Source organism: Dipodomys ordii, unplaced genomic scaffold (genome assembly GCF_000151885.1).
Source record: "Dipodomys ordii isolate 6190 unplaced genomic scaffold, Dord_2.0 Scaffold2, whole genome shotgun sequence".
In the NCBI taxonomy this organism is placed as follows: domain Eukaryota; kingdom Metazoa; phylum Chordata; class Mammalia; order Rodentia; family Heteromyidae; genus Dipodomys; species Dipodomys ordii.
In genome coordinates, this window is record NW_012267218.1 from 34,775,905 (window position 1) to 34,790,285 (window position 14,381).

The 14,381-nt window shown below is 35.8% G+C and overlaps 1 protein-coding gene across 1 annotated transcript in view; it reads right to left on the minus strand.

The window, feature by feature from the left end:
• Positions 1-14,381, minus strand: part of LOC105986699 (leucine-rich repeat-containing protein 9-like) — a 78,090-nt gene that overhangs the window by 9,913 nt on the left and 53,796 nt on the right. Inside the window, exons 23-28 of the mRNA XM_013017736.1 lie at positions 13,735-13,857; positions 8,367-8,497; positions 6,951-7,059; positions 5,860-5,999; positions 3,132-3,268; positions 483-700 (exon numbers count right to left, since the gene is read on the minus strand). Coding sequence (XP_012873190.1) covers positions 483-700; positions 3,132-3,268; positions 5,860-5,999; positions 6,951-7,059; positions 8,367-8,497; positions 13,735-13,857 — 858 coding nt within the window. The remainder of the gene's footprint in view (positions 1-482; positions 701-3,131; positions 3,269-5,859; positions 6,000-6,950; positions 7,060-8,366; positions 8,498-13,734; positions 13,858-14,381) is intronic.

Sequence of the window (14,381 nt, forward strand, 5' to 3'; positions counted from 1 at the left end):
AGGGACAGTGCCCAGGCCCAGAGTTCAGGCCCCACGACTGGACCCCCCCCCAAAAAAAAGCCAAGTTGACTCAACCATTATTGGGAGGTTGATTCAAATACCCAGTGGACCAAGTATACATGCCAAACTTAAAGGGCCTGTGGAAGTCTGGAATTGTGATTCAGAAACAGCTTGGATCAAGAACAATAAACAAATACAAACCCTGGTAGAAGATTGATGGGACAAGCCTTAACCTACTGAAGCTAACATTTACCAATGAATGAGTGCATGGAGGTTTATCCAGCTTATAAATCTAGAAGCAGTGGACTTCTCCATATCACAGAGTTGTTTATATGTATCCAACGTGCATGCTATATTAGGGATAAATAACCTACTTGTCACAAATTTCATAGATGTATTTGGAAGCTTTATGTTCAGAGTATAGGGGAATGAAAGCATGTGAATAGCATAACAAGAACAAAAAAATTCCCAAATAATGTTACCTGGATTTTATTATATGCTAGGAAGAGTTTCTCTAGTTTTTCTAAAGACTGCAGTTTGCTCAGCTCTCGGATCCGGTTTTCCTCTAGGTGAAGTGCTAGCAGAGCACTTGGCTTGGCGAAAGCAGTTTCATTAAATGTTCTGATGCGGTTGTGGTCTACTACCAACTCCTGAAGGAGCACTAGGCTGTCGAGCCCTTCAAGCTGACAGATTTCATTCCCTAAAACAAGATAAGTCATCATATAGTGAGTGAGCCCCAGTTTCTGGAATTAAAGATCATCTATATTCATGTAAATACTTTTTGTCAAGTGATTTTTAAGTACATTATGTCTCAAAATGTTACTATACAAATGAATCTTTTCCTACCCCAAATAAACCACCTTTCCCAAAATGAGTTTATCTAGCTTTAGTATTTCCTATTGCCAATCTCTTAATGAAATTGAAAAAAAAATTGGATTCTTTTTCTCTCCATCTGCTATCTAGTTAGTCACAATCCTAATATTTCTTCTTTTTTAACTGTTTTTTAGATTTACTAGTCCTGTCAGCACCTTTGCAATTCAGACTCTTAGTATTATGTCATTCATATGGTATAGAAAATGTATGTTCTTTGGAGTTGGATGGATGGAGTTGACTCTACCACAACATGTACTAGTGCAAATTATTTAGCCTCACTGAACCTCTACTTTTCTTCCCTCCTTCCTTCCTTTCTTTTCTTTTTTTCCTTTCCTTCTCTCTCTTTCTCCTTCCTTCCCTCTCTTCCTTCCTCTCTCCCTCCTTCCTTCCTCCCTTCTTTTCTCCCTGTCTGTCTTTCTCTGTGTCTCTGTCTTGCTCTCTCTGTCTTTTTTTTTTATATTGTCAGGCTGGCCTTGAACTTGAGAGTTTGCTTCTATCCTTACTGGAATTATAAGTGTGTGCTACCACACTTGGCTGTCATTTGCTTTCCCTTATCCTTAACTTTTCTCTTTCCTTTCTCCTTACTCCTTTCCTTTCTTTCCTTTTCCTTTCTCCTTCGTCTTCCCTTCCCTTCCCTTTCCTTTTCTTCCTCTCTCCTTCCCTCTCCTCCCCTTTGTCTCCCTTTCTCAGTGTGTTGAACCATGCTATGAGGAGGCTATAAGGCCTGTGCAATGACTCCATAAATGATAGTGATAATAGTCAGTATAGACGGCGGCCTCACTCCCTGTGGAACAATGCTTGGCTCAGATTTGCCAATGTCACCATGGCAACTGCACATACTGCCTTGTCAGATTAACACAGACATTCCAGAGTTAGGTTATTTGTGGGGGAATTCATAAATGTGCTTTAAAAAAGATCTGCCATTAGTATGCCTGATTTCTCCTTCTCCTTCTTCTTCTCCTTCTCCTTCTTCTTCTTCTTCTTCCCTCCTTCTTTTCTTCTTGCTCCTCTTCCTCCTCCTCCTCCTCTTTCTCCTTCTCTTTTTCCTCCTCTTTCTCTTTCTCCTCCTCCTCCTCTTTCTCCTCCCCCCCTTCTTTTTCTTTTTGGTTATCAACCAAAATTCCAAAATTTTGACAAGCAAAAAAAGAATGTCTCTTAGAAAAAAATTACTAAGATCAGATATCCAAATTTCTCAACAATCTTACCAGCAGATTTCCCAACCTTGATCTTACTTCATTTAATAATTAATGTTTTCAATACTCATGTTTCCTCATGCTACTTTTTAGATATTTTTTTAAGAATATAAGATCCTATCCTCTTGTGGACTATATTCTGTCTAAATTTCTTTGCCTGACTCTCCATAATTTGGTCCTGCTGGGCATTTACCTTCAATTGTTCACTATTCCACAAATTTCCAAAAATTATACTTCCTACCAAACTAAATAAAGCCCTTTCTATATTGATTCTTTGAATCTGATTATTTTTTAGAGACTTTCCCAAAGCACTTTATAGTCTTTGATTGAACTTGTTGGCCTATAGACAACAGTCACAGATGGGAACTCCTTCCTTCCTTCCCCTGCTTACAAAGATCTGTTATTCTCACTTTCACTACATTCTATCAATCCTTCAGAGTCCTAGAGATGTCAAGGATTAATGCTTTGATTTCTCTTTCTTTCAGTTTTTATTACACTCAAATTAGTAACACACAGTCATACAAATTAACTTTGTCTAAATGTATAACCATAGGTGGAGTTACAACTACTTTAGGGCCAGGATCTCAGTCATGTATAACCACAATAATATAGGACTTCATATCTTTCATAGTACTTAGCACAATTCTGGGTTTCATAAATACTTGAGAATTACTCAGTTGTAACATTTATTTCTTTTTCAGTTAAATATGATATAAAATTAGATTATGATGTAATGCTCCATGTAGCTCCACTGTATTTTATTTTCCTTCAAAAATGGCTTTTGAAAACACGCAGATAACCAAAGAAAAATGCATTTTGATTATGAGATATTTTGTAAACAAATGAGTAAATGGTAATGCTTGTATTTACTTACCAAAACAAGGTATCAATTGTCATTTTAAAATATTTACTCAAAGGGATGGTAGGAGAAAAACAAAGGAGGAGGTAACAATGCTTGACAGGAAATGTACTCATTACCTTACTAATGTAACTGTAACCCCTCTGTACAGTATTCTTACAATAAAAAACATAAAATATTTACTCAATAGCAGTGTTTCTACTCACCCTGTAAAAAGAGGAATCTTAAGTTTACTAATCTGTTAAGTTGTAGCTGGATTAAATTACAAATTCCATTGTATCCCAAATGAAGAACCTCTAAAGTTTGCATTATGGGAGGCAGATTTTCACTGCTCACTGTATCTCTGAAACACAAAGGTTGGGACTATGAACTTAATTTCAAATCAGCTATAATTGTATAAAGACAGTTTTATATATTGAAGTTAAGAAAAAGAAAAAATGAACTTGTTAATATATCAGAATTAAGCTATAAGGTATAATGCTTTTATATTTTATGTAATATTCTTTATCTTTAAAAATACTTTCATGAGTTAAGTACCAGTAGGTTCTGCCTGTAAGCCTAGCTATTCAAGAAGCTGATATCTGAGAATTATAGTTTGGTGAAGGAGGAAGTTCATGAGGCTCTCATCTCCCATTAACCACCCAAAAGCTGTAGCTAGTGTTGAGCAAAAATAGCTAAAGGACAGCATCCAGGCTTGAGTTCATACCCAAACACACACACACACACACACACACACACACACACACACACACACACACTGACTGCTTTATATGGTATATGGTAAAGAAAAGTGAATAAAAAGTAAATAAAATAGAAAAAGTAAAAATGAAAAATGGTAACTAATGTAATCAATTAAGAAAAAGAAAAAAATTCTTACATTTGAAAAGATAAGAACTGTCATTACTCTTAGATGACATGATCTCATGCTTAGTGAATCCTAACAAATCCACCAAAACCTACTTGAAAATAACAAAGCAAAGTTACAACACAAAATAGTTACAAAAGTCTATTGAATTTCTAAACCAACAGCAAACAATCTAAAAGTAAAATGAAGAAAACAAATTTACAACTGTACAAAACAGGATCAAATAGTTCAGAATAAATTCAACTGAAGTATAAATTTTGCACACAGAAAGAAACAAAATTTAGTTTAGAAATAATATCTTATTAATAAAGACATTAAAGACTTATGAACCATTTTAAGTTAATGTTTGCATATATTGTGGGGTAAGGCGTGAGGTCTAAATCCATGTACTCACATGTGGAAATCCATTTGTTTGGAACCTTATTCTTTCCCCAACTGAATTACCTTGACACTTTTGCTAAAAATTAATTAGCCATAAATGTTAGTTTCTGAATTTGCACTATTTCAACCAACCATCTTTTCCAGCACCAGACTTATTTCATCACTACACACACACACACACACACACACACACACACACACACACACACACACACACACACACGTATATAAATTTATTTATTTTTCTGTAGGTCATAAGGCTTGAACTCTGGGCCTGGACACTGTCCCTGAAGTCTTCAGCTCAAGGTGAGCACTCTACCACTTGTGCTGCAGCACCAGTTCCAGTTTTCTGGTAGTTACTTGGAGATAAGAGTCTCCTGCCTGGGCTGGCTTTGAACCATGATCCTCAGATCTCAGTCTCCTAAGTAGCTAGGCTTACAGGCATTTGTCACTATGTTTTAATAATAAAATTTGAAGTCAGGGAGTAAGGATAAGTATGAGTGAAATGTTCATGTAGTTTTAATGATAGCCTCAAAGAAGAAACAACTCAAATGTCCATCAATAATAAAGTTTGTCATGTGATCAATGTAATACCATTCAGCAGTCAAATGAAATAAATTGCTGACACTTGCAACAACATAGATAATCCCAGAAGATTATGCTAAGTGAAAGGACCAGATATAAAACAGCACTTACTATGCAATTTCAATCTTAAGAAATTCTAGAATTATAGAGATAGAGCAAAAATGTGGGAGAGGGGGACTGAGCATAGAAATGAGGGAACTTTTTTTTTTTGGTTGGTCATGGGGCTTGAACTCTGGGCTTGGGCGCTGTCCTTCGGCTCTTCAGCTCAAGGCTAGCACTCTGCCGCTTGAGCCATGGCTCCCCTTCCATGAGGGAACTTTTTGTGATGGGAATATTTTATATCTTGATCATGGTAAGGGTTGTATGATAATACATTTCCAAAGTGCATTAGGTTGTACACTTAAACTGGTGGATTTCATTATATGCAAACTGTACCTCAATAAAAGTGAGAACAAAAGGACTGTTATTTGCTGGAAAAGCCTGAAAAGTATTCTGACTTGATGATTCTAGTGTCTGTATGTTTGTGTATATATTTATCTGTGTATATATATATATGTATTTATGAGTATATCTATATATACATATTTATGTGTATAGTAAAGTGTGTACCCTCATTTCATAAAGGATCTTTGTGATTTTGTGTTGGTGCTGAGGATATTCAGTGTCCTAAAATCTAATTTAGAAATTAAAAAAGTAATGTTGGAAAAAATGAGTCCATACTGAGTAACGGGTTCCTTTGTGGCATGAAAATGTTCTAGAATAAAGTTGTGGCAATGGGTTATACAATTTGTGAGCATACTAAAAATCACTATGTTGTACACAAAGGGTGAGTTATATAGTTGTGAGTTGAAAAATAAAGAAACCTAAGGATCATTAAATCTACAAGACTAATTTTCCCTTTCTATACAGTATAAGTATGAAATAGAGGAAGCAGGGGAAAATAAAAGATGAGTCTGAGTATTTTTTCTTTGTGAAGTCTTTTTGGCATATTAGCTATGAAGTAATTATTAAGATAAGTACAATGTATACACTAGAATATGCTACTTCTTTTTAAATTCCCAACCAATGTTATTTGTAATTGTATAAAAGTAAAAGAATAGTACCTATTTATTTTTGAAGGTCCTTGCTGCCCATAGCCACTTGAAGGTACTTTCTGGTAGAGCAGTTGTCTGTTGGTTAAGTGAGCCTGTGGCTTTGCTCTAGGTATGATTGATTCAATATGGTTATAGTTGAGGCATAAGACCTACAGAAATAATCACTTATTAATCAACTATAATCTATGAAGTAAAAAGTATGGATAATACTTAGAATACACAACACACAGTAGTTAAATATTAGTTTTGCAGATAAAAAATTTATATCTCAAATGACTTAGATTTGAATTTGTGTGTGTGTGTGTGTGTGTGTGTGCTGGTCCTGGCACTTGAACTTGGGCTTAGGCACTGCTTTGCCTAAGGCTAGTACTCTACCACTTGAGCCACAGTTTCACTTCTGACTTTTTGGTGGTCAATTGGGGATAAGTCTCATGGACTTGCCTGCCTGGGATGGCTTAAAACCTTGATCTTCAAATATTGGCCTTCTGGGATTACAGACTTAAATGTGTTTTTAATGATCCTAAATGATGGGAAATTATGATACCACAACTCCTGCTTTCTCTAAACTAGAGATGGATAAAATAGCTCCTTGGTGAGAAACTTGTTTCCCTACATTTAAAAGAATTTGGTAGATGGCTGAGTTGAGTCAATAGGGAAGAAGCAATGAGGCTGCTTTTAGAACCTTACTGTTCTCAAATTCATTTCATGCCTGTTCACTGAACATGTAGCCTGCCCTGAGTTAAGATGCATGAAGGACAATCATATAAAACTGAGGCCAAATAAAAATAACCTTGGAAGTCAATACTTTCTGGAAGCTTATTAAAGTAAAATGGTATGGATAAAACTTGGAATGTAACATACTTTAATTACATATTAGTTCTGAAAATAAAGTAAAAATTTATATCCCAAATGATTTAGACTTGAATTATTTGTGTGTATGTGTGTGTGTGCTGGTCTTGGCACTTGAACTCAGGGCTTAGGCACTGTTTTCCTAAGGCTTTCTTTAACTTAGTAACATTGGAATCCATTTTAATCCAAAGCAAAGATTAGAACTTGTACTGAAAACTTTGAAAGAAAAGATGGATTTGTGTGTGACTCACCTGTATATTAGGAAGATAGATGAGCCCACTAAATGAGGTCAGATGATTGTTCTGTAGATTCACATTAAACACATTTATAAACTGGTCAACTGGAATCAAATCTACAGTTCTGAATTTAGACAAAGTAAATAGTTATTATTTATTTTATTTTTTTATTTTTTATTTTTTACTGGTCCTGCGGCTTGAACTTAGGGCTTGGGCACTGTCCTTGAGCCTCTTTGTGCTCAAGACTAGCATTCTACCACTTGAACCACGGCACCACTTCCAGCTTTTCTGAGTAGTTTATTGAAGATTCTCACGGGGACTTTTCTGCCTGGGCTGGCTTCGAACCTCAATCCTCAGATCTCCGCCTCCTGAGTAGCTAGAATTACAGGTGTGAGCCACCGGCACCTGGCAATAGTTATTATTTTAACAGGACAGAAAAAAATATTGGAAAAGATGACTTCTACCATTTATAAAACTCCCAAAGGCATTTTAAAAAGCCCTCACCTAACAAATTCAATAAAAAGGAAACACTTAAAATGTTAAGAGATAAATGTTCAACTAAATGTATTTTTTTTGCAGTACTGAGGTTTGAACTCAGGGCCTTGCACTTGGTAGGCACATTGAGCTACACCCTCAGTCCTTTTTGCTTTAGTTACTAGTTTGGATCCTGAATATAATACCATATTCACATTAACGGTATCTGTGTTTGAGGATGCTATTGTAATGAATAAGGTGTGATTAAAAGTGTTAGGTAATTTTTATTTTATTTTATTTTTTTGCCAGTCCTAAGGCTTGAGCTCAGGGCTTGGGCACTGTCCCCCAGCTTCTTTTGCTCAAGGCTACTGTTCTACCACTTGAGTCACAGTGGCACTTCCAGCTTCTTCTGTGTATGTGGTACTGAGGAATCGAACCTAGGGTTTCATGCATGCTAGACAAGCATTCTACCACTAAGGCACATTCCCAGCCTAATTTATATTAACTTTGATCTTCATAAGTTTCTTAGTAAAAATGTAATCAGATTTTTGCTAAATATCTGAACAAAACACAAGAAGTAAATCTAGTGTGTTTGGTTGCAAAAGAGAAAGAGAAACAAAATCTGAGCAAGAAATTGGTAACATTTAAAATCATAGCTTTGTGCTAGGATATAGCTTAAGGCAAAGTGCTTGCCTAGCAAGTGCAAAGTCCTGGGTTCAACCTCTAGCACTGAAAAAGAAAAGATTTTAAAAATACAGTTAAAAAACAAGAAAAAAACATAGCCTCCAATAATAAAAAATTATTATCACATTTCAAAGGGTTGTGGCATGAAATTAGAAGTAGGAAGGACGAATTAATGGGGATCTTTGGAGAAAAATCTATAAATATTTAGCATAATAAAAGTAATAATAATTACATATATAATCATAATATCAAATAGCCTATAGTGAAATGTACCTGATAGATGATGAAGTCCAGTTTAGTTCTTGCATCTGGGTGAAGTTTGAATGTCCTTGTCGTTCTGCAATCATGTCTGACGTAAGTCTGCCGCCAAACAAATCCTTGGCACTTTCAGTCTCTGGTGGTTCCTACATGAGAACATTTAAAAATGATATCCTCTCTGGGAACTGGTAGTTCACACCTGTAATTCTAGCTATTCAGAAAAGGCTGATATCTGAGGATTGCAGTTTGAGGTCAGCTCAGGCAAGAAAGTGGACGGGATTCTTCTCCAATTAAACTGGAAAAAGCCAGAAGTGGGAGCTGTGGCTCAAGTGGGTAGAGCACTAGCCTGGAGCAAAAACAAAGCTCAAGGACAGTGCCTAGGCCCTTAGTTTAAGTCCAAGAATGGGTATGCATACACACACACACACACACACACACACACACACACAGAGTGATGCCCTCTCTTACAGATGATCATATCACATGAATTCTATGGTTCTAGGTAAAAATGGGGTAGGCTCATTTCTCCCTGTTCCTCTATTAAACACAGCTAACCCCCCTTCACATCATACACATAAAAGGAAAAAAATTATTTGAATGACAGCACAATTTTCCTCATCAATGAAACTAGAAGATGTGGCACATTTTTCAAGTGATGAAAGTGTCAACCTCGAATCCTATATCAAGAGAAAATAGTATTCCAAAATGAAAAGGGAAATCAAGACATTATCTGATGACAGAAAAACCAAGCCAAATGTCATCAGAAATCCATCCTAAAAGATGGCTCAAGGAAAAAAAGGTAGAAACTAAGGATGTTGTCTCCTACATTTGTTGCTGTAATCAAAATCTTTGAGATACTTTTTTTAGATTAAGATGCCTAGGTGTCAACTTGTTTGTAGATTTTTTGAATCATTACACTTGGGGTTTGGGTTAGGTACCTAATAAACCCTGCAGGATGTTTTGGTGCATAACCAGGACTAAGAATCACAAGATTGATTGGCTATAATGTTTAGATGACTTTCTCTGACTTATCCATAGCATGGTTAATCTGATCATGTTTCTTCTTGTCAACCTATGGTAAATCTGTTTTTCTTGTTTGTTTTGAATGTTTGAAGCTCTCTCTGCTAAATTTTCACCTACCTTTTTCCTTTTATAAAAGAAATACTATATGAAAAGCCCTTAAGAGTTCAAACTCCAATACCATTAAAGGAAAAAATGAAATATTGTTTTAAAAGAGATCTTAGTATTGTCTTTGAAGACAAGGAACCCCATTGTATATATTATTGTTTTGTGTTACAGTAAGTAAAGACCAAATATATTTACTGAATACAAATGTTCCCATCTAAAGTTATATACATTGACTTGGTACATCCTAATAATGGAATAAATAATTTTCTCTACTGAAAAAAAAAAGATGGCTCAAGGAAAGTTTTGTTTTGGTTTTGGATTTTCTTTTTCTGGAGACAGGGTCTCACGATGTAGCCGAGGCTATCTACAAACTTCCTACCTCAACCCTTGGAATTCTGGGATAACAGGCATTTGCCACTATAACAAGCCTCAAGAAAATTCTTAAAGCAAATAAATAAAGTAAAATTTGGAATTTAGGAAAGAAGAAAATACAATAATTTTACTATGCATCAACAACTTTCCTTCTAGTTCATCTTTGGTAAGGTTGAAGTAAAAACATATCGTATTGAAGTAAGGAGATTGGGTTTATGCTTCCCCTAGATAATTGGCCCTTGATTTCCCCTGATTATTTCCCTAGATGGTTTGCTTTTCTATCAGGTTTAAACATCCTTATCTGGTTTTCTTTGCTTATGTATAACATTTTTGTTAGGTTTAATTCCACACACCTTATGTGGTATTGGCCTATATAAGCTTTGTGCTAAGAGCATTAGGGGCTGCTGGTCTTTGCAACATGGGTCCACCAGCAGTCCCCTCATAATCTGGTCTCTTAAGTGGTGGCTTCTCTGCTTCTTGTGACTGAGTTTCACAACAGTCTTACGTGGCTCTTAAATTTCTTTTAGCAGCACTGAAGCTTTAACTTGGGGTCTTGTGCTTGCTAGGCAGGCACTTGGCCACTTCAGTCATGAACCCAGTTTCTTTATTTCCTTTTAAGTTTTTTTAATTTTTTTTAGTTAGTTAAATTTTTTTTCTCCCAGTCCTGGGGCTTGAACTCAGGGAGTGCATGTTATCCTTGAGCCTCTTTGTGTTCAAAGATAGTGGTCTACCACTTGAGCCACAGAGCCACTTCCAGCTTTTTCTGAATAGTTTATTGGAGATAGGAGTCTCATGGGACTTTTCTGCCTGGTTGGCTTAGAATCATGTTTCTCAGATCTCAGCCTCTTGAGTAGCTAGGGTTACAGGCATAAGCCTCCAGCACTTGGCTCTTTCTTTTGTTTTTTAATTTATTTTTCAGGTAAGGTCTTTGTGTAATTCTTAAAATAATCACTAAACAAGATACATGAAAAGATACACTAAAATACACTTTAGAATAATAAGAGAATGTTAAAACTTTCCAAGAAGTACGGTGCCAGTGCCTCATGCCTGTAATCCTAGATACCCAGGAGGCTGAAATCTGAGGATCATAGTTTGAAGCTAGCCAGGCAGAAAAGTCCCATGAGACTCTTACCTCCAATTAACCATTGAAAAACTGGAAGTCTTGCTGTAGCTCAAGTGGTAGAGCACAAGCCTTGAGCACAAAGAGGCTTAGGGACAGCACCCAGGCCCTGAGTTCAAGCTCCACAACCACCACCATCACCAACAAAATTCTAAGAAGCTTATAGAAAAGCAAAAGAGATAAACAGAGGAAATACTCCCCTCCCCTGACAATAAAATGACAAACTTGGGCTTTAATATATTAGTAGCTACATTAAATGTAAATGACCTATATTTACCAATTATATATAAACACACACACACACACACACACACACACACACACACACACACACGATAACCCAACTATAAGCTCTTGTCAAGAAACCACAAATAAATGATGCAGATGAAAAGCTTTTTTAAAAAGAACAAGATATACCATTAACATCAATCAAAAATATGAGAACTGACTATATTAACATTATAAATTATATTTCAAAGCAAAGAACATTACCAGAGAAGAGAAAAGCATATTATCTAACGATAAATGGGTCAATCCACCAAGACATAATAATCCTAACCAACAGTGCTACAAAAATGTGAAGCTATAGTACTCATTTTTTATGGTAAACTAACATTTATATAGTAAACTAACATGCTTTTCCTTTGAGGTACTGAAGATATAAAGTTCCTAAACAGTTGTCTTCAATAAGGTGATAATCTTGGATAATCTACATGGATCTGATTCAAAGAACTGCAAGGCCTTAAAGCTGAGGCTTCCTGAAGCAGATAAGAAAATCTACCTATGGAGAGCAGGTTTGGTCCATGATGGGAATTTTAACCTTCCTATAACCTTCTGATCATGATGGCCTACCTATGGATAGCTTAGGCAGTACATAGTTGTCTGTCTGTCTGTCTGTCTGTCTATCTCTATCTATCTATCTATCATCTATCTATCATCTATCTATCATCCCTATTTTACTAGTTTTTATTTTCTGGTTGAATCCTAGATAACAGTCTTAAAGTAAGTTGTTGTTGTTGTTGTGCTGGTACTGGGGCTTGAACTGAAGTCTTTGCACTTGGCTTTTCTGCTCAAGGCTGGTACTCTACCATTTGAGCCATACCTCTACTTCTGGATTTTTGCTAGTTAAATGGAGTTAGTCTCATGGACTTTTTAGCCTGGGCTGGCTTCAAACCTCAGTCTTCAGATCTCCTGATTAGCTAGGATTACAGGCATGGGCCATCAGCAACCTACTAAAAAATAAGTTATAAAAACCATATTTATTCAGCCTTAGGAATATTTAGAAATGTTTTGCATTTTCAACAATCATGCAAACAATATTTGATTGATGTTCTTTTAAATGAGGAGGTGGAAAACTTCTGCATTTTTCTTGTGGAGAGTAGGTCAATATTGTAGACTCTCTGTGATGAGTATTTTCTTTTGTCTTAGGGTGAAAAGAGTCATGGGCTATATATAAACAACTAGGCATAAATGTATTCCAATAAAATTTTATTACAAAACAGGTGGCAGGACACATTTGGCCCAGGGGCCACAGTTTGCCAGCCTTATTTTAGACAAGTGGTTGAGCTTGACCTCCATAAAACTGAGTAGTCATTTGATCTACATTTACTCAAATTCCCTTCCTCATGCCACATCTCACAAGACTTCGTATTTGAATACACATTGCTAATGCAAAGTGAGTCTCTTTAAAATAGAAGCACTGAGGAAGAAGGGATATAATGAAAGCATGCTACCCAAATCACTCTTCAGCGCTTTGATGTCCATGTCTTCCCTTAGCTCCAAAGAAAGCACTGTAATTGATTACCTTTCTACAAAGTTTTGGACAGATTGACAATGAGGCACAGTTGTCCATGATTTACTATTAAGGAGTCATGTAATTTGGATTGAGTCACATAACTTCAATTAACTTTTCTATAGTTCCTTGTGCTTATCTATAAATGGTGTGACCCTACGTCATTTTCAAAGCCCATTTGTATCTCAAAAATTCTAGAATTATGTTGTTCCTTTACCTACTCTGCATCCCTTCCATGGCTTCTTTCCTATTTATGTATCCTAAGTAAAATTATGAGTCTCGGATTTCCTTGCTTTCTCTACTCCTGTATTTTAAATGGCTAACTTTTTTTTCAAATTCCTTCTAAGTTTAACATAATGTAAATTTCCATATTCATATTTAGTCTTGTGATTTCAACCGTCTGATATCTCCATATAAAACCTGGTGTATCTAATATTATTCACTGTATTCCTGAAAACAGCTTTTCTTTCTCTACTTATGACCAGTTATTTTTTTTTTTGTTGGCATAGACTCAAACCTTGTAGACATCTCTTAATTCTTCCTTATCCTTGCTCTTGGGCTGGCAAATTCTGTCCGTTTTCCCTAGTATTTTTCCTATTTTTCAGCTGTTTTAGAAAATGTTTTTAGGCTCATAAAGATGAAAGGATTGCTGAGCACAGTTTTTCTATCCCATTCCATAAAATTGTGCCATTTATGTTTTGTTTGCAGTGCTGGGATCAAACCCAGGGCTTCACATATATTAGGCAAGCACTCTGCCACAGAGCTATGTCCCAGGCCTTGTTCTTTATTTTTAAAGCATTGCATTTGGTGGGTGCAAATGTAAAACAGTATCTTTTCTCCCTTTCCATCCCAACAAATTTGCCAGATTAAAAAAAATATAAAGTCCAGGTCTAAAATGAGCTTGGGATACTGAGGCTTTAATAAGCATAATAAGTGAACCAACAAATGAGACGAGTCATAAAACTACTTACAATTGCGATGCCATCTAAAGCTTTCAGTTCTGGAAGATGAAATATTACAAACAACCGGTAATTTTCTTGATTCCATATAATAATGTTTCCATATAGATCTAGGATGACCAAGTTGCATAATGTCTAGGTAATAAGATACATAGATTATATATTAAGTGGGAGGGTTATCCTTTTCAATCACTAAGGTGTGATTCTGGGTAGTATTTCTCTGGACTGTGTTATATAGTCAGAATCCCCTTTAGAATACTGGTATTAAATGCTTTATCTATCAGTAGTAAAGACTTAGTGGGAACTTGGATATGTTTAAGACAATATACTTTGTTTATGGAATATTGACTTATTTAAATGGTATGTTTGTATGCCGTATATAAACAGATTAAATTGGAATGGAAGATGCTGTCGGTTGAAAAGAGATAAAGCAGACATGCTTTTGGCTTCTGAGAGAATAGAAGAATTATTCTTTAGGGGAAATGTGTTTTCTTGTTAGGCCAGACAATTTGATATACTTCTTTAAAAAGAAATCCCTGAGTACCTGTGGATAAGAAAGATTAAATCAAAGGGAGTAATGTACAAGTAAAAAGGTTCATTCTGTTGCTGATATGATGAGGTTGCCTCTTTGGCTTTAGAAATGATATTGAGGGAACAGG